This window comes from Patiria miniata, unplaced genomic scaffold (genome assembly GCF_015706575.1).
Source record: "Patiria miniata isolate m_02_andy unplaced genomic scaffold, ASM1570657v1 HiC_scaffold_18, whole genome shotgun sequence".
NCBI lineage: Eukaryota > Metazoa > Echinodermata > Asteroidea > Valvatida > Asterinidae > Patiria > Patiria miniata.
In genome coordinates this window covers 580,188-595,301 of record NW_024037056.1, presented here as the reverse complement: position 1 = coordinate 595,301, position 15,114 = coordinate 580,188, and the positions used below count along the sequence as shown (strand labels likewise).

At 38.9% G+C, this 15,114-nt stretch overlaps 1 protein-coding gene across 3 annotated transcripts; it reads right to left on the bottom strand.

The window, feature by feature from the left end:
* Positions 1-1,934: 1,934 nt before the first annotated feature.
* On the bottom strand, positions 1,935-14,677 carry LOC119724106 (cofilin-like). Of its 3 annotated transcripts, none has more exons than XM_038195015.1 (4): positions 14,633-14,677; positions 14,522-14,602; positions 3,698-3,969; positions 1,935-3,126 (listed from the first exon to the last, which is right to left on the bottom strand). In XM_038195015.1, the coding sequence occupies exons 1-4, from the start codon at positions 14,660-14,662 to the stop codon at positions 2,964-2,966; spliced, it is 546 nt and encodes a 181-aa protein (XP_038050943.1). In that variant the 5' UTR covers positions 14,663-14,677; the 3' UTR covers positions 1,935-2,963. The 3 variants fall into 3 exon arrangements, with proteins under 3 accessions (XP_038050943.1, XP_038050944.1, XP_038050942.1); XM_038195016.1 differs by lacking the exons at positions 14,522-14,602; positions 14,633-14,677 and adding exons at positions 5,556-5,733; positions 14,027-14,181; XM_038195014.1 differs by having other exon boundaries at positions 14,522-14,677.
* Positions 14,678-15,114: the final 437 nt, after the last annotated feature.

Genomic DNA, 15,114 nt, shown 5'->3' with positions numbered 1-15,114 from the left:
AAGAAGTCCACTTGACAGTGCTGCATGAAGCAATCATCCAGCAGGGAGCCAGTAAAATCTACACACTGGTAATGACCACACAGACGGTGTACATTGACCAGCTCCGTAGGCCTCACCACACATCGAGCGAAAACTGCTTAAGCAGCCAGACCTCAGAGTTGCTGACTCGAGTCATGTGACTTGGACTCGAGTCGGACTCGAGTCACTATTTTTGTGACTTGTGACTTGACTTGTAAATACCAGCTTTGACTTGTGACTTGACTTGGACTTGCAAACAATGACTTGTGACTTGACTTGGACTTGCAAAAAATGACTTGTTACCAACCCAATTCAGACGCTACTCGATTTTATTTTAATTGAAGTCGCCCATCACAAGGCCCAAAAGGCCGCTCAAGGTGTTTATAAATGCAGTTTATAGATGCAGCGAGAAAGTTTCATTCCAGAAAATAGACCTCAGTGACTGAATCCAGCAAAATGAATAGTTCCCACTTGTTTCAAAAGTTTTCAATAAGACTGTCACAACAAACTACAGTTTTCAATGACCAAGTCCCTTGCTTAATATAATGGTTGAACAAACTTTGAAAGGAACCTTTCATGAAAAGAAAGCATGCCTTTGTCAATTGCATGTAAAATACCGGATAGCTTAACCCATTGTATAGGCGTTTAGTTTACATGGAAATTGAACAATAAAGTGTTAGTATACTACATGTAATCGAGTGAGTGAAGTCTTTTTTTCATGTCATCTCAGCATTTATTTCTACAATGTAAAGTACATTTATTAAAGTATACAAGGGGCTAATATCCGACGGATATGTGATAAACTACAAGAATAGTAATTGCAACATATTGAAAAAGGGAAATTAAGGAGGCATGTTCAAAATAACTCGTTAGTTAACGCCAGGTTTTTTTTTAAAGCTGAACAAAATAATGTGCAACTTGACGTGTTCTTGGACAAAGATTCTTGTGGCTTGACTTGTGTTGAGACCAAACATGTCAAATGACTTGTGACTTGACTTGTGACTGGACCTAATGACTTGTGACTTGACTTGTGACTGAAACTAATGACTTGTGACTTGACTTGTGACTGGACCTAATGACTTGTGACTTGACTTGGACTTGCAAAAAATGACTTGCTGCCACCTCTGCCAGACCTTGCCAAGATCCACAACGAGAAGATCCAGAAGTTGGTCGATGCGGGCTACGTCAAAATCCTCAACGAGGAGGAAGACAACCGGACAGACGAGTCATGGTACTGTCCACAACGGTTGTTGAGAATAACGGTAAGCACGTACCGCTAAAGGTAATCAGACTTTAACTTTTTTTTTCATCAGTTTTCTTTCACTATATATCAATAATTTTGTTATGAAGTTTGGTTTTGTTTATGTATTATTATTTTTGTGTAATGCAAGACTTTAGATACACAAGGCCAGAGGCCACTTAAAGTGTGGGCTGGAAATCAACTGTTTTCCAGGGCTGTAACCACCTACTCCTGGGGCTGAAACAGGGTTTCCTCTTTACAGTCCGTGAGAATGTCGGTTTGGGTATCATCCATTAGAAGCCTGGCCGGTAGGGCAGAACGCACCACCTCCCCAACTTTCACGAAGCAATTATGGTTAAGTGTCTAGGTCAATGACACAAGTATCATGACCTGGATTCGAACCCACACCCGGATGACGTAGCCACCAAGACTTAGCCACCGAGTCCGATGCACTAACCTCTCAGCCACGACACGCCAAATGCACGAGGTTAGAAATGAATGACAATACCGAGCGATTAGGGAAATCATTATGGAAACTGACTGTACGAATACGGGGTTGGCCTTTATGTTTAAAATATGCCGCAACGATCATAAAGGTCTGACACTTTTTTGTGAACTTCAAGACTCTTAAATCGGACGGGTACCAATCTATACAGTTTGTGTCACATGTCAACCATTTTTGTTTAAGTATACACACTCTTGTTTATGCAGTAATCATTATTTATTCTCTCAACTAATAAAACTTGTAGACTGAACAGCCGTAACCGTAATAAAAAGACAATTATAACAGAAGCCATCAAAACATAGAAACACGATAAGCCGCTTTAAATAAAACATTGGAACTGAAACATTACTTTTAAGATTCGAGTTTGACGAAGATGGGTATTATGGTATTAGCCATGCGGCATATTATTTCAATCAGCTAGAAAATATATTCAGAATAACAAGTAACAAAAGTCAGATGTGTATGCTTGGAAACATACACGTAAACTTTATATCTGCGAACCAAGAAACTTCATTTCCGATACTACTGACTTGATTTATAATCAAAGCTTAAAGGAATATATTAGCAAAGTAAAGAGAATGAGAGATGATTTAGTCGCGAATAAAAAAGAACCTTCACCAACCTTGATTAAATAAAAGACCACAACCAACCTATAATTATAGCAATTCACAACAAAGCAATGTCAAGTCCACTCAAGTATTCTGTAGTAGTAATGATATCGAAAGTAATTAATTTAACCTTGTGACGATAATGATATCAAATAAAAAATTCATTTAACCTTGTGATGGTAATGATATCAGATGAATAATTCATTTAACCTTGTAAGGATAATGATATCAAAATGAATAATTCATATAAACTTGTGACGATAATGGAATCGAATTACACTGCACCTCTGGAGTACAGCTATGTAGGAATGTGTGGCCTATCATTGAAGCTCCGCCCACATTACACCCACCCTGATGTCGAATTTGATTGATTATTGGTGTGGAGCAATACAGCTGCTGTCCAAACAGTTGTCCATGTCGTCATCCGGGCCTTATTATCAACAAATATTGTTAACGTAATACACTCACGCGCACAGAGAAAAACTACTAGCATCTTTCATTTTTCGTTTCTCAAACTTTGACAATGACTAAAACTTCGAACGGTTTTCTAACGCGTATCTAATCTTATCAAATCGGGTTCTGGGTAATGATTTTAAGCCTTTTTCTCAACCTCGGCCCTGAATGTTTCGTAGTCTAACTGGGCCATAGTGTTAGCTTGGAACTCCAAACCAAGGCCAGTAAACGCCTTCTTTATGGTGTCTTTGGATGATGCGTAGATCATCTTGTCTCCGATTTTAGCATTGTCATCATCACACCTGCGGGAACAATTAATCTCAGGTTATTGAATCATATCGTCAAAAATCCTGCATTGAGAACAATATGAATGTTGATCATTTTACCTGTGTTTTACCCATGCACCAATATGTTCTAAGTGCTGAATTCTCAGTACTTTCTCAAGTCCACTGAACAAAAAAATCCACAGGCACAATACTTAGGTGGGGGTTCGAACCTATGGCCTTTGCTATTCTAGAGCATATGTCTTACCACAAGACCAACGAGCACTGCCTCTAGCTACCGGGAATGCTTGGTGGTCTTGTGGTAAAAGATCACTTTGAATTGACATAGGTCGTGGGTTCGAATCCCACCCGAGTAATCGTTTGTGATCTGTTTTCTTAGGACTCGGGAAAGTATAGAGTGCAAAACACACACCGGCGTACGGGTGAAACACAATGCTCTTTATCCCACCTAACATCTAATAAAAAAAAATGGATCAGGACGGCTATTGTGCTGAAAACGTTTGGGGGAAGGTGAAATTTTAACTTTATTCGTTTTGAACGAGAATCGGGAAATAAATGCCTCAGCAACCGTAGATTGCTGTATACGTACCAAAAAATGAAAGCAATCTTGTTTATCTTGCGACCTTCCTTTGAGTCGAATTTGAAGTCATAGAGAATATATCGTGGTTCAGAAGTCAGTTTGGCCTTCATCTCATCGAACTGCGTTTTATCGCCATAATTGTCATTTGGTTCAGCACTTTGATCCTTGATGATTTTCTTCTTATTCTCTAATTTAAAGGTAATCCACTTCAAGGTTTTTCTAAGCTTCATATCGTTATAGATTGTGGAAACCTCTTCATCAACTTCCATTCCTGACATACTCTGAAATGAAATTAAAAAAATAAAAAACACGAAACGAACATAAATAGTATGTCTGTCAATCGATACCCTCAGATAATGAGCCTCTTAATGTGTTCTTGTTTTTTGTTTATCCATAAATAGCACTGTTACTTGCTTTTACAAGACTTGGACTTCGTGAATGATTGCAGTGTGGTTTTATAATTGTCGACACATTGGATTAATTGGTTGTCATGGCAATCAAACCATTTTAAAGTAAAACAGAGTTGTGCATGCAATAATAGTGCCATGTATTGGTATCGAGAACTCATTTATTGTCACATGGGTGACATTAAAGGTTTTTAAAAGTAAGGAAAAAGCACATGGGTTTATCAGATAAAATTAGCACAAGAAGGACCTATATAGAGTAAAAGGGTCGTTTCTATGACAATAAACAACGTAATGTGACTTTACAGAATGAATACTAATGTGACAATACTGGTAAATAATAACGAAGGTAATGCGACATCTAATCACTTCCCAACCTCTTTGCTTAGAATATTGATTCCCTTTGTGACGCCGATACTATGCTTACAAACGTTGGCAATAATTGTTTACACACGTTTTCTTGATAAGGATATCAGAAGAAATCAAAACTGAGACCCAAAACGAAGCCTTCATTTTGAAAAGACCCAAATTTACCTGTCGATTAAACTGTGTTATCATTACTCAAGTCAGGGTACTCTGCAATAATGCTCAGAATACCCGGCTATCTTTGGTCTCTAATTGATGTTAGATTTAGTTTGTGACTGTCGGTTATTAAAAGTGGTTTATATTAAAGAAATTTACCTTCAACATGTATAAACATTTTCAAAGTATAACTTTGTTTCCCTTTTTTTGACAAGCTCCGCGTGCTGGCTTGGGATCGAGGTTGAGAAAAGGGAAACGTTTTCTTTCAACAAAGGTTTTGTGTCTTCAAATTAAGTTGCAGGTTTCTTTTACCAATAAACTAATGATGACCGTCCCTCCCAAAGTTTTCTGTACATTTTTGTACAGGAAAATGTTTAGTTCACTACTGAATTTCGATGATAGTCAATCTCTAGACTGACGAGAAAAATTCAACTGTGGCATGTATATATCCATTTGTTGTTGATATACAGTGACATTATATTTCAAATGTCGCTCTGAAAAAGTATCAAATAAAATGACAGTTTACTCCATTTTAACATGAAGTTGGAGACTTGTATTTTTTTCTCCTTTTATGAGGGTCCTATCTGTTGGCAAACGAGAGCAACATAAAACTTGGTCTTTAAAATGCTCGATTTAAGGTGCCTTATTTCCAATCTGATAAATAACAAAACAAAAAACAACAAAAACACAAAAAAACGCACACAAATAAAAATCGTCGCAGTTTCACAAAGTGACAGATTGCTCGAAATCTAAATTGTGTCACAAATTCTAGTGATGTCAATCTCCAGAAGGTTTCCATTGATACCGTTCTTTCTGTCATGTACCAAGTCTTGACACACGTGGTTGCTCAGTTACAGTAATGTCATTGAGCCAAATTGTCAATCTACAATATCTCGAAACGCACTTATACCCCTGTGTGGGCTAATTATGTATGTTCTCACCTCTCTTTCAAACAAGTTCTTCAGTTCATAGCCTCGTTCTTCTTCTTCAAGACCCTCCAGAAGGCGCTTGAGGAGGACTTCCAACTCGCCATCCAGGTAGCCATCATCCTGGTATCCATTCACCAAGACGTTGATAGCCACCAAAAGAAGCAACGCGGTCCTGAGTCCAAACATGATGCTTTTTTAAAAAAAAGGAAGGAAAGAATTCAGCATTATTAAAAAAAATATATTAAAATATCCCCAAACACATAAATAAGTCAATGGTGAGATAAGTTGGCATTCCCGGAGATCTGTATATATTGAACCACCCTTTTTGAACGAGCACGAAGTGTTGAATAGCTTTTTAGCTATTACGTGAAGTGGTCATGGCCGCGGCCGCTAATCCTCATTGGAATGCAGTTGCCAGCTGTGGTATGCCGCGGCACGCGCCTAGTCATGCGGGCCACTTTGCTCTATGTGTGGAGGGCACGTATGTTTCAGCCGCTCATTTAGTTTGCGCGCATGCGCACTCAAAATATGAAATACTGATCAGCAAGTTTGGATGCCTGCAGTCGCAGTTTGACCCACTGAAGTATCGGTCAACATCCCGCTCGAAGTACTTTGATAAATTTTTCTTTCCACGTGGACAGGAATTTAAAGCAATCAAAGTCACTTTTGCAAACCGTAGCGCAAAAAAAAACACACAGAGTATTTGATGCATTTTTTGTGTTTTTCCGTGTCGTGTAGTACGAAAGTATTAGAACACAAATTCGAAACAGGCGACAGTTTAGGGGATAATTTTTCAGGTTTGCCGAGTAATTGTAAACTTGTCTTCACTGAAAAAATGATAAAGGATGCCACGGAAAGTGCGATGTATAAATATCATTTAAGTCGGAAACCGTTTCATTGAGAAAAGAAAGGTCTCACGTTATCCGTTGTTTTTCGTTGAATGTAACGTTAGTGTGCACGTACCTGTGCACAGACCCAGGAATCTGGCCCGTAAATATGGCTAGCCACGCGCCACGCGCCGCTCCGTTTGTAATCTTTTGACGCGTTGGAAATGTATACATTTAACTGAAACGAGTTACAACTGACTGGTTCCCGGCCCTGAAATGCAGTTAAGTACGATCATAGAGGGCACTGGGACCAGTGTATTTGTGCACGAAGCTTTCAAAATGGGTTTACTCGAAAAATGACGATTTTTATAAGCTATAGTTTTCCTTCTTACGTCAAATCACCTGTAAAATGAAAATAATCTATCATCCTTTCCGATGGTATAACGCCGGCTGATCTATGGTAAGCCCGGCAAATTGTCCAAATGTGTAAACCAAACTCAAAAGCGAACAATGTTTTTCCTTTTCATTTTGTACGTTTTTTATCCATAATTATTGCTTTTTTTATATATTTGAAAAGGTTTTTAGCGCTGTTACCACACTGCAGAGACAATTTATATCTTTGCTCACTTGGTCTACTGATAATTTTTGGTTTGAATCATCTTTTAAGTACGTTTGAGAAGGATACATTTTAAGACATGAAAACCAGACAATCGTTCAGTGTGTCGTCTGCTACCGCTGTTTGCAAGCCGACGACGCGGAAGAAACCATTGCGCATGCGTGAGAAGACAACTAAATGTACGCACGGTCTATGGGGCTGAAACATACGTGATTACACCCCGTCCTTAAAGGGCTAATTAGGGAAAAAGAACCATTCAAAACTTATTGTTCGAACAAAGAGCTGCTTGTGCTTATTGTCGGAGCATGCACGCAAGCTTCATAGACCACTGATTTGTAATGATGTCATCTACGGTCAACCAGAAAGCAAAGAATTTGATCATTGAATTTCATTCAAGGTTATTGCCAACCTCTCACGTTAGCCTCAGGCTTCGTGGAATTCAATTCAATTCAATTCAATTTAATTCAATTCAAACAACAACAACAACAAGCCGAAGTTACTGCAAACTTTACTAGATTGTATCTCCACAATACAAAGTTTCAAATCCAACTCATGCACATGGTGTTAGTGCAAAACTTACTAGGTTGTATCTCCAACATGCAAAGTTTCAAACCCAACTCATGTACATGGTGCTACTGCAAACCTTCTAGATTGTATCTTTACCATTTAAAATTTGAAATCCTAGTCATGTACATGGTGCTACTGCAAACCTTACTATAGATTGTATCTCCACAATACAAAGTTTCAAATCCTAGTCATGTACATGGTGTTACTGCGAACCTTACTAGATTGTATCTCCACCATGCACAGTTTCAAACCATATACTCATGGTGTTGCCGCAATCATAGCGAACAGATGAAGAAGTTTTCACTGCTCGACAAAAGCTTACGTACGTCTTCGTCAGCAAGAAGATTGCACTGCCGACTGTGCGTACAGTGAGGAGATAGCTGGCCACGCATGCATAACTGGGCCTCGTGCGTGGACCATAGCTAAAATTTAACAAGTTTCGCTTGGTATTTCGTTATCGTCTTATTGTTGCTCCTCAGAAGTTGAAAGATTGAATAGCCCTCTGTTTGCGTTCATGCATATGAGGAAGATACTGTAGCGGGGATCTCCCCGGGCCAAACCTAAGTTCGTTGGGACCAAGTCTGACACCTATTAGAGTGTAGCTGATCTTCCTGAACGCAAGCTTTCCCAAGACGAGAGACCACTCAGAGCGACCTCAAGGCCTAGGGAGCAGGTCCGTTTTGGAGGAAATATACCGCCGATTATGATGATTGTGATTACCCACCGTTAATTGCACAATAAACCAACAACAAATACACCTGGACAACAGGATTGTCGGCACAACAAATATGATCGTAATTTATTGTACAATAATCAAGAAATATGCAGTAGTGATTGAGACTTAATGAGGTGGTTAATTATCAGGGTCCCTTAAATACACTTGCAAGTCAGCTAACAGCTCACCTAAGCAGCAATTAATGCGCACAGCTTGAGCAATGCGCCCAATGTAAACAATGCACTGGTAAGTCAACAAGGTGCACTAATGTAAACAATGCACTGGTAAGTCAACAAGGTGCACTAATGTAAACAATGCACTGGTAAGTCAACAAGGTGCACTAATGTAAACAATGCACTGGTAAGTCAACAATATACACTAAGTAAACAATGTACACTAAGTAAACAATGTACACTAAGTCAACAACGTACACTAAGTAAACCATGTACACTCAGTAAACAATGTACACGAAGTCAACAACGTACACTAAGTAAACAACACACACCAATGTAAGTAACGTACGCCACTGTAAATAACACAAGCCAATGTAAGTAGTGCACGTCAATGTAAATAACACACGCAAGTGTAAGTAATGCACGCCAATGTAAGTAATATACGCTGTCAGCCTTAACCTGATTTACGCTTTACCCATGCAAGCTAGCGTCAGTATCGTACAGTACATTCACTTGTACGGCTGCGCGTCAGCCTCACACAGCGCAACTTCAGCACCGTAAGGACCAGCGCAATTTACACAGTGCGCGTCAGCATTACCCAAACACAGAGCGCGAGCAATATACGACCTTACCGTCCGCTGTCCACAGTAAAACTCCTCCGCGCGATCACGTGAATAGCCCTCACGTGAACATGCATACGCCGCACAAACACAAATGCATGCACTAAACCTATGGGCCTTAGGCAACCAATAGCGTACGCGCATTCAGCCACTGGGCTCTTATGCTCCGCCCAGTCACCAACACACAGTGAATTTACGTTAGTGCCATAGGGATGACGTTGTAAATAAACTAGCTATAAGTCCCTACACTTTCCGCTACAATACATTGGATTACTTATTCTTCTTAAATTTATGGGAAGCAATACTCACCTGCTGGTAGTTGCATAGGCTAGACCTTCACATAAAATAATATTCGGATGGTGACAACTAAATGTATTTTTTTCATGAGCAATGATATTCTTGACATCTTGATTAATGGATGATATGGATATGGAACTGCCATTTCATCAGATTATTTATTAGCTACCGAGTACGTTTTCATAGTGTTTATTACCTAAAAGTTATTTAAGTATTCGTTTGTTCAGTACTCACAACAGATGGCCAGAGACTTGTTTATTGAGGTTAGCAGTATTAATTGATGGCCCATTGAAAATCATCTGTCAGGTGACATGGCCACCATCTGTAAATAAAGCTATTATTGTTATTAAAGCAACGCAATATTTCGAGTGCCCGTTTTTATCGTTGCTCATTTACAAAATAATTTTCTGTTATTTCATTTTGATGTTGGTAAAATTAAAAGTTTATATTTTGTCTGATAGGCAAGTAACGGTTGATTTTTATTGCACATTTTAAAAAAGAGGGGAAAATCTCATGAAACAGGTTGACATTTAACTACGCCTTTGACATTTGCCTTTGTTAAAGATATAAGAACACAATGTGGCTACTTTTCGGTACAAATTAGTATTCTTGGCTGAAAATCAATAACCTTCAACACAGTCGCCAATTTGGCCCAAATAAGACACAGAGGCAAACTCATGTGTAACTTTTCAAAGGAATATGAAATGTCACATTGTCAAAAATCGTAGTTAAAAATGTCAACCTGTTGTTAAGAACTTCAACGCATAGCTGAATTCAGGTGGGGGTGTTGGTGATATTTTTCCGTCCAGCATTCACCAGCTGCCCTTTGCGCGTGGCCCTATTCACGTGACTTTGCAGCGCGTCCATGAAGAACCCAGAAGTTTTGTGCACAGTGAATGGCGCGTTCGAACGCGTCCGATCTAGTTATTTTAAGTTCTATATCTATGGGCTAGCCACGCGCCACGCGCCGCTCCGTTTGTAATTCCCGGCCCTGAAATGCAGTTGAGTACGATCATAGAGGGCACTGGGACCAGTGTATTTGTGCACGAAGCTTTCAAAATGGGTTTACTCGAAAAATGACGATTTTCATAAGCTACAGGTTTCCTTCTTACATCAAATCACCTGTAAAATGAAAATAATCTATCATTCTTTCCGATGGTATTACGGCTGATCTAAGGTAAACCCGGCAAATTGTCCAAATGTGTAAACCAAACTCAAAAGCGAACGATGTTTTGCCTTTTCATTTTGTACGTTTTTTTGTCCATAATTATTGCTTTATTGGTATATTTATTTGAAAAGGTTTTTAGCGCCGTTACCACACTGTAGAGACAATTTACATCTTTGTTCACTTGGTCTACTGATAATTTTTGGTTTGAATCATCTTTTAAGTACGTTTGAGAAGGATACCTTTTAAGACATGAAAACCAGACAATCGTTCAGTGCGTCGTCTGCTACCGCTGTTTGCAAGCCGACGACGCGGAGGAAACCATTGCGCATGCGTGAGAAGACACCTAATGCACGCACGGACTATGGGGCTGAAACATACGTGATTACACCCCGTCCATAAAGGGCTAATTAGGGAAAAAGAACCATTCAAAACTTATTGTTCGAACAAAGAGCTGCTTGTGCTTATTGTCCGAGCATGCACGCAAGCTTCATAGACCACTGATTTGTAATGATGTCATCTACGGTCAACCAGAAAGCAAAGAATTTGATCATTGAATTTCATTCAAGGTTATTGCCAACCTCTCACGTTAGCCTCAGGCTTCGTGGAATTCAATTCAATTCAATTCAATTCAATGCAACACTTATTTCCATACTTTCCAACTCCATACATTAAAATTTGTAAAGGAAAACAGAATAAAATTATAAAAGAACATTAAATTGTAATTGAAAGCAAATTAACAAATAAATAATAAATAGTAATAATAATAATAAATCTCAAACAACAACAACAACAAGCCGAAGTTACTGCAAACTTTACTAGATTGTATCTCCACAATACAAAGTTTCAAATCCAACTCATGCACATGGTGTTAGTGAAAATCTTACTAGGTTGTATCTCCAACATGCAAAGTTTCAAACCATACTCATTTACATGGTGCTACTGCAAACCTTCTAGATTGTATCTCCACCATTTAAAGTTTGAAATCCTAGTCATGTACATGGTGCTATTGCAAACCTTACTATATAGATTGTTTCGCCACAATACAAAGTTTTAAACCATACTCATGTACATGGTGTTGTCGCAAACCTTACTACGGGTTGTTGTGTTATATATATTGATTATTGGTACAACGGAAAGGGAAGGCGGTTGGATCGAAGATTACACACAGTAACAAATGGACAGCGGTCAGACTGTGTTGGGCAAGAAACACTAACTGTTTAATTAGTTCAAATCACGCAGGAATACAATACTTAGGTGGATGATTACAGGTGAGATTACAGGTGAAATGTGGTTCTGCAAAATAAAGGAATATAAACGTGATAAACCACATATTAGGTTAGTAAAACGTACCTACTGCAATGAGGCGAGGCGTACGTGCTACGTATGCACAAATGTACATGTTCAATAACGATGATTTTCGTCAGATTAGGTCAAAAACTTTATGCTAAAATCATGCCAATTTAATTACGGTCTAAGATTAAAAACACTATATCATGCATGTCTTTATATATCAATAAAGGGCTGATTTTACTCACATGTCATCAATGACGCACAGAAAGGGTAAACTTTTGGTAAATTACAGTAACACAATTCCAGCAGTAATAATAATAACAGGTTCTTATATAGCGATTTAAACTGAGATCAAAGTGCTTTACATTAGCAGGTACCACTTATCATAATTTATGCCATAAACAGTATGTCAGCGTCATCAAACTTATGAATTATGTACATGTGTACATCGTCGGTCCGCGCGTGATCCACCAGCACGCCACCGTACAGTACTTACATTGTACCGGGTGCCACGTGTAACATGTACGACTCGGCCATAATTGCCGTACACGCGACCTTCGGACGATGCCCCCTCCTCTACCACAATCGGTGTGGTACTGTCATTACTTGTTTTATAGGTGCATAAGTTAAAACCATTGATCTCCATTAGTATAAGTCTTACTAATGGAGATCAATGTAATAGAGATCAATGGTTAAAACACAGAGCAAGTTAAATGCGAACGATGCCCGGTTATCTTTATCATCATTGTAGGAAATTTCGAATAAATTTAATCCAATCGAAATTTGTTCGGTGATGTTGACAAGTAAAAAAAAAAAAAGGAGGCACCGGCAAAAGCAACAACAAAACAGGCCCAATATTTTATTTTCAGTTAAAGCACAAAACACATTTTGAAATTTTGTAAGACAAAATAATATACATGTACTCAAAAAATTGGGAAGAACGATAAAACTTGATCCACTCGTCAGCTCATGGTGTTGCTTGAGATCCAATGCCGCTTGGAGGTTGTATACATACCCAGAATTGGGCCTAATGCAAACATCAAAATTTGGGAGATTCGCCATGTTGTTTGCGACCATATGTGCTTCTTCTAATGCACCGTTTAAGCTTGCATGGTGAGCCCATACATTTTCCTCGATTAAAAAACAGTTTGGTAATTTTCTTGGTAAGACCACCAATCCTCTTTGGCACAAAAATCATTACACAAACTTTTTCTGCATGCAGGAAAAGTATCAGCTTCATAGTTAATCTATTGTTCCCTGTGAAAAATATTGAGACATGCTAGGTCAACCATCCCATACACGTACACTAGGGTAAAGGATAAATCATTAGCATCTCCAAGGATTGCTGTGGTTATGGCGTTACGCAGTCCACGGATGCACACGGAAGTAATTGAAAACCGCGGAGATTTTTCATCAGGAGAAATTTTTTTCAACGACAGAAATAAGATTTTGATATTACAGATTTAAACCCATTAATTCAAAATAAATTCTTTATTCAATAGCTTTTATTAAAATATTAACAAGGTTTCTGTAAATATGGTAAGTTGTACGGTTGTCAAAAGGAAAAGAGTAAAAATAAACAAAACAAAAAACAATTAATGCAAGCGTTCACGATAAAGTATTCCTACCTACAGTTTTGAATGCAAAATGTAATAATAAATCATGGAACAATATGTATGCAAAATAGTAGGAATATAAGGCCAAAAAAAATAATAAGTCGGTCTCTGGTCAGCGCGCGCGTCGATTTTAATCATGCGCGTCGATCTTTTTTTCCCCAAAATGTTCCGCGGTAGCTCCAACAGCGACCTCTATTTCCGCAGCTCCTCAATTTGTTTTACCAAAGAGCACCAAGGAATGGGAAACTGCACCAAGGCAAATGATCGAAAGCACCAAGGAAAATTATGGAGGACACCAATGTACATGAGGACACCAAAAAAGCAAAATAGTACCCCACCTTGTCTGTACAATCCAAGCTTGAAGAAAAAAAAAAAAAAATGATAAACCACATATTAGGTTAGTAAAACGTACCTACTGCAATGAGGCGAGACGTACGTGCTACGTATGCACAAATGTACATGTTCAATAACGATGATTTTCGTCAGATTAGGTCAAAAACTTTATGCTAAAATCATGCCAATTTAACGGTCTAAGATTTAAAACACTATATCATGCATGTCTTTATATATCAATAAAGGGCTGATTTTACTCACATGTCGTCAATGACGCACAGAAAGGGTAATTTGAGAACGAAGCAACACACAAGGAATGGGAGTTGCTGAAAAAAGTAAGTCCAAACCAACTACATGTACGCTCACATCTATATCTAACGAGATTATTTACACCAATGGAGCATGACGCATAGTACATGTACATACAAGTAGCCGCGCTGAGAATATTTATTGAGGTCAACCAACCGTGACCTCGTAGCCGGCTACGAGGTCGATAGATCATAGAGCAAGGACTTTGCTCAATGGATAGATCGAATGGCGGGTCATTCTGCAATTGTGCCTATCTCACAATAGACCTTTTCATCCGAGAATAATAATTTATGCAAATAAGGGCCGTGAGGCAGAAGAGTCAGCGGCCCCATTGGGAAAACTGAAAAGGCAACCATTCCTATACCAGACGTTATTTCTAAAGACGAAGAAATCATGATGGACAGACATTTTGGCCTTTTCGTATGCATACTTTGTAAACCTGCTAACCATATCCACCACCACGTCAACCTGCTCATCCCCAGGCACCACCACGTCAACCTGCTCATCCCCAGGCACCACCACGTCAACCTGCTCATCCCCAGGCACCACCACGTCAACCTGCTCGAGGAGCAACATTCTCCAGAGCATGACGAACCTGCTATCGCGCCTAGCGAAGAAACATCCCACTTCCCAGAGCACATCATTGGAGTCAAACACTTGTTCAAACTGTTCGGAACAGTCATGAATCTTTCCTAAATTATGCTGAAAAAAAATTGCCATATCTATCTAACGAGATTATTTACACCATGAGGCTTTTCAAGAAGTACATGTATATGCATAAGTTAACGGTCCTGATCCAGGAATTCTCGCGGGGGGGGGGGGGGATCTGCAAAACAAATTGAAATGTAGACAGGTTTTTTTCTTTTGACACTTTAATTGGCATCTAAAAATAAATAGGGGGGCCTCGTACCATGCTTCTATAACTTACCTCTTTTAATCTGCCTTGATGAAGACTCAGCGCAATCATTCTGAGTTTGGGAGAAAGAATTTGGAAAGGATTTGGGCAAACTAAGTAATCTCAAATTGTTCAACCCTACGCA

Bases quoted from the DNA above. Each gene is read 5' to 3' on its own strand.
- LOC119724106 (XM_038195016.1), bottom strand. From the start codon at position 5,729: ATGTTTGGACTCAGGACCGCGTTGCTTCTTTTGGTGGCTATCAACGTC. The intron at 3,970-5,555 runs GTGAGAACATAC...ATTTCATTTCAG, and splicing joins AGAACTTGTTTGAAAGAGAG to AGTATGTCAGGAATGGAAGT. The intron at 3,127-3,697 runs GTACGTATACAG...TTGTTCCCGCAG, and splicing joins AAGATTGCTTTCATTTTTTG to GTGTGATGATGACAATGCTA.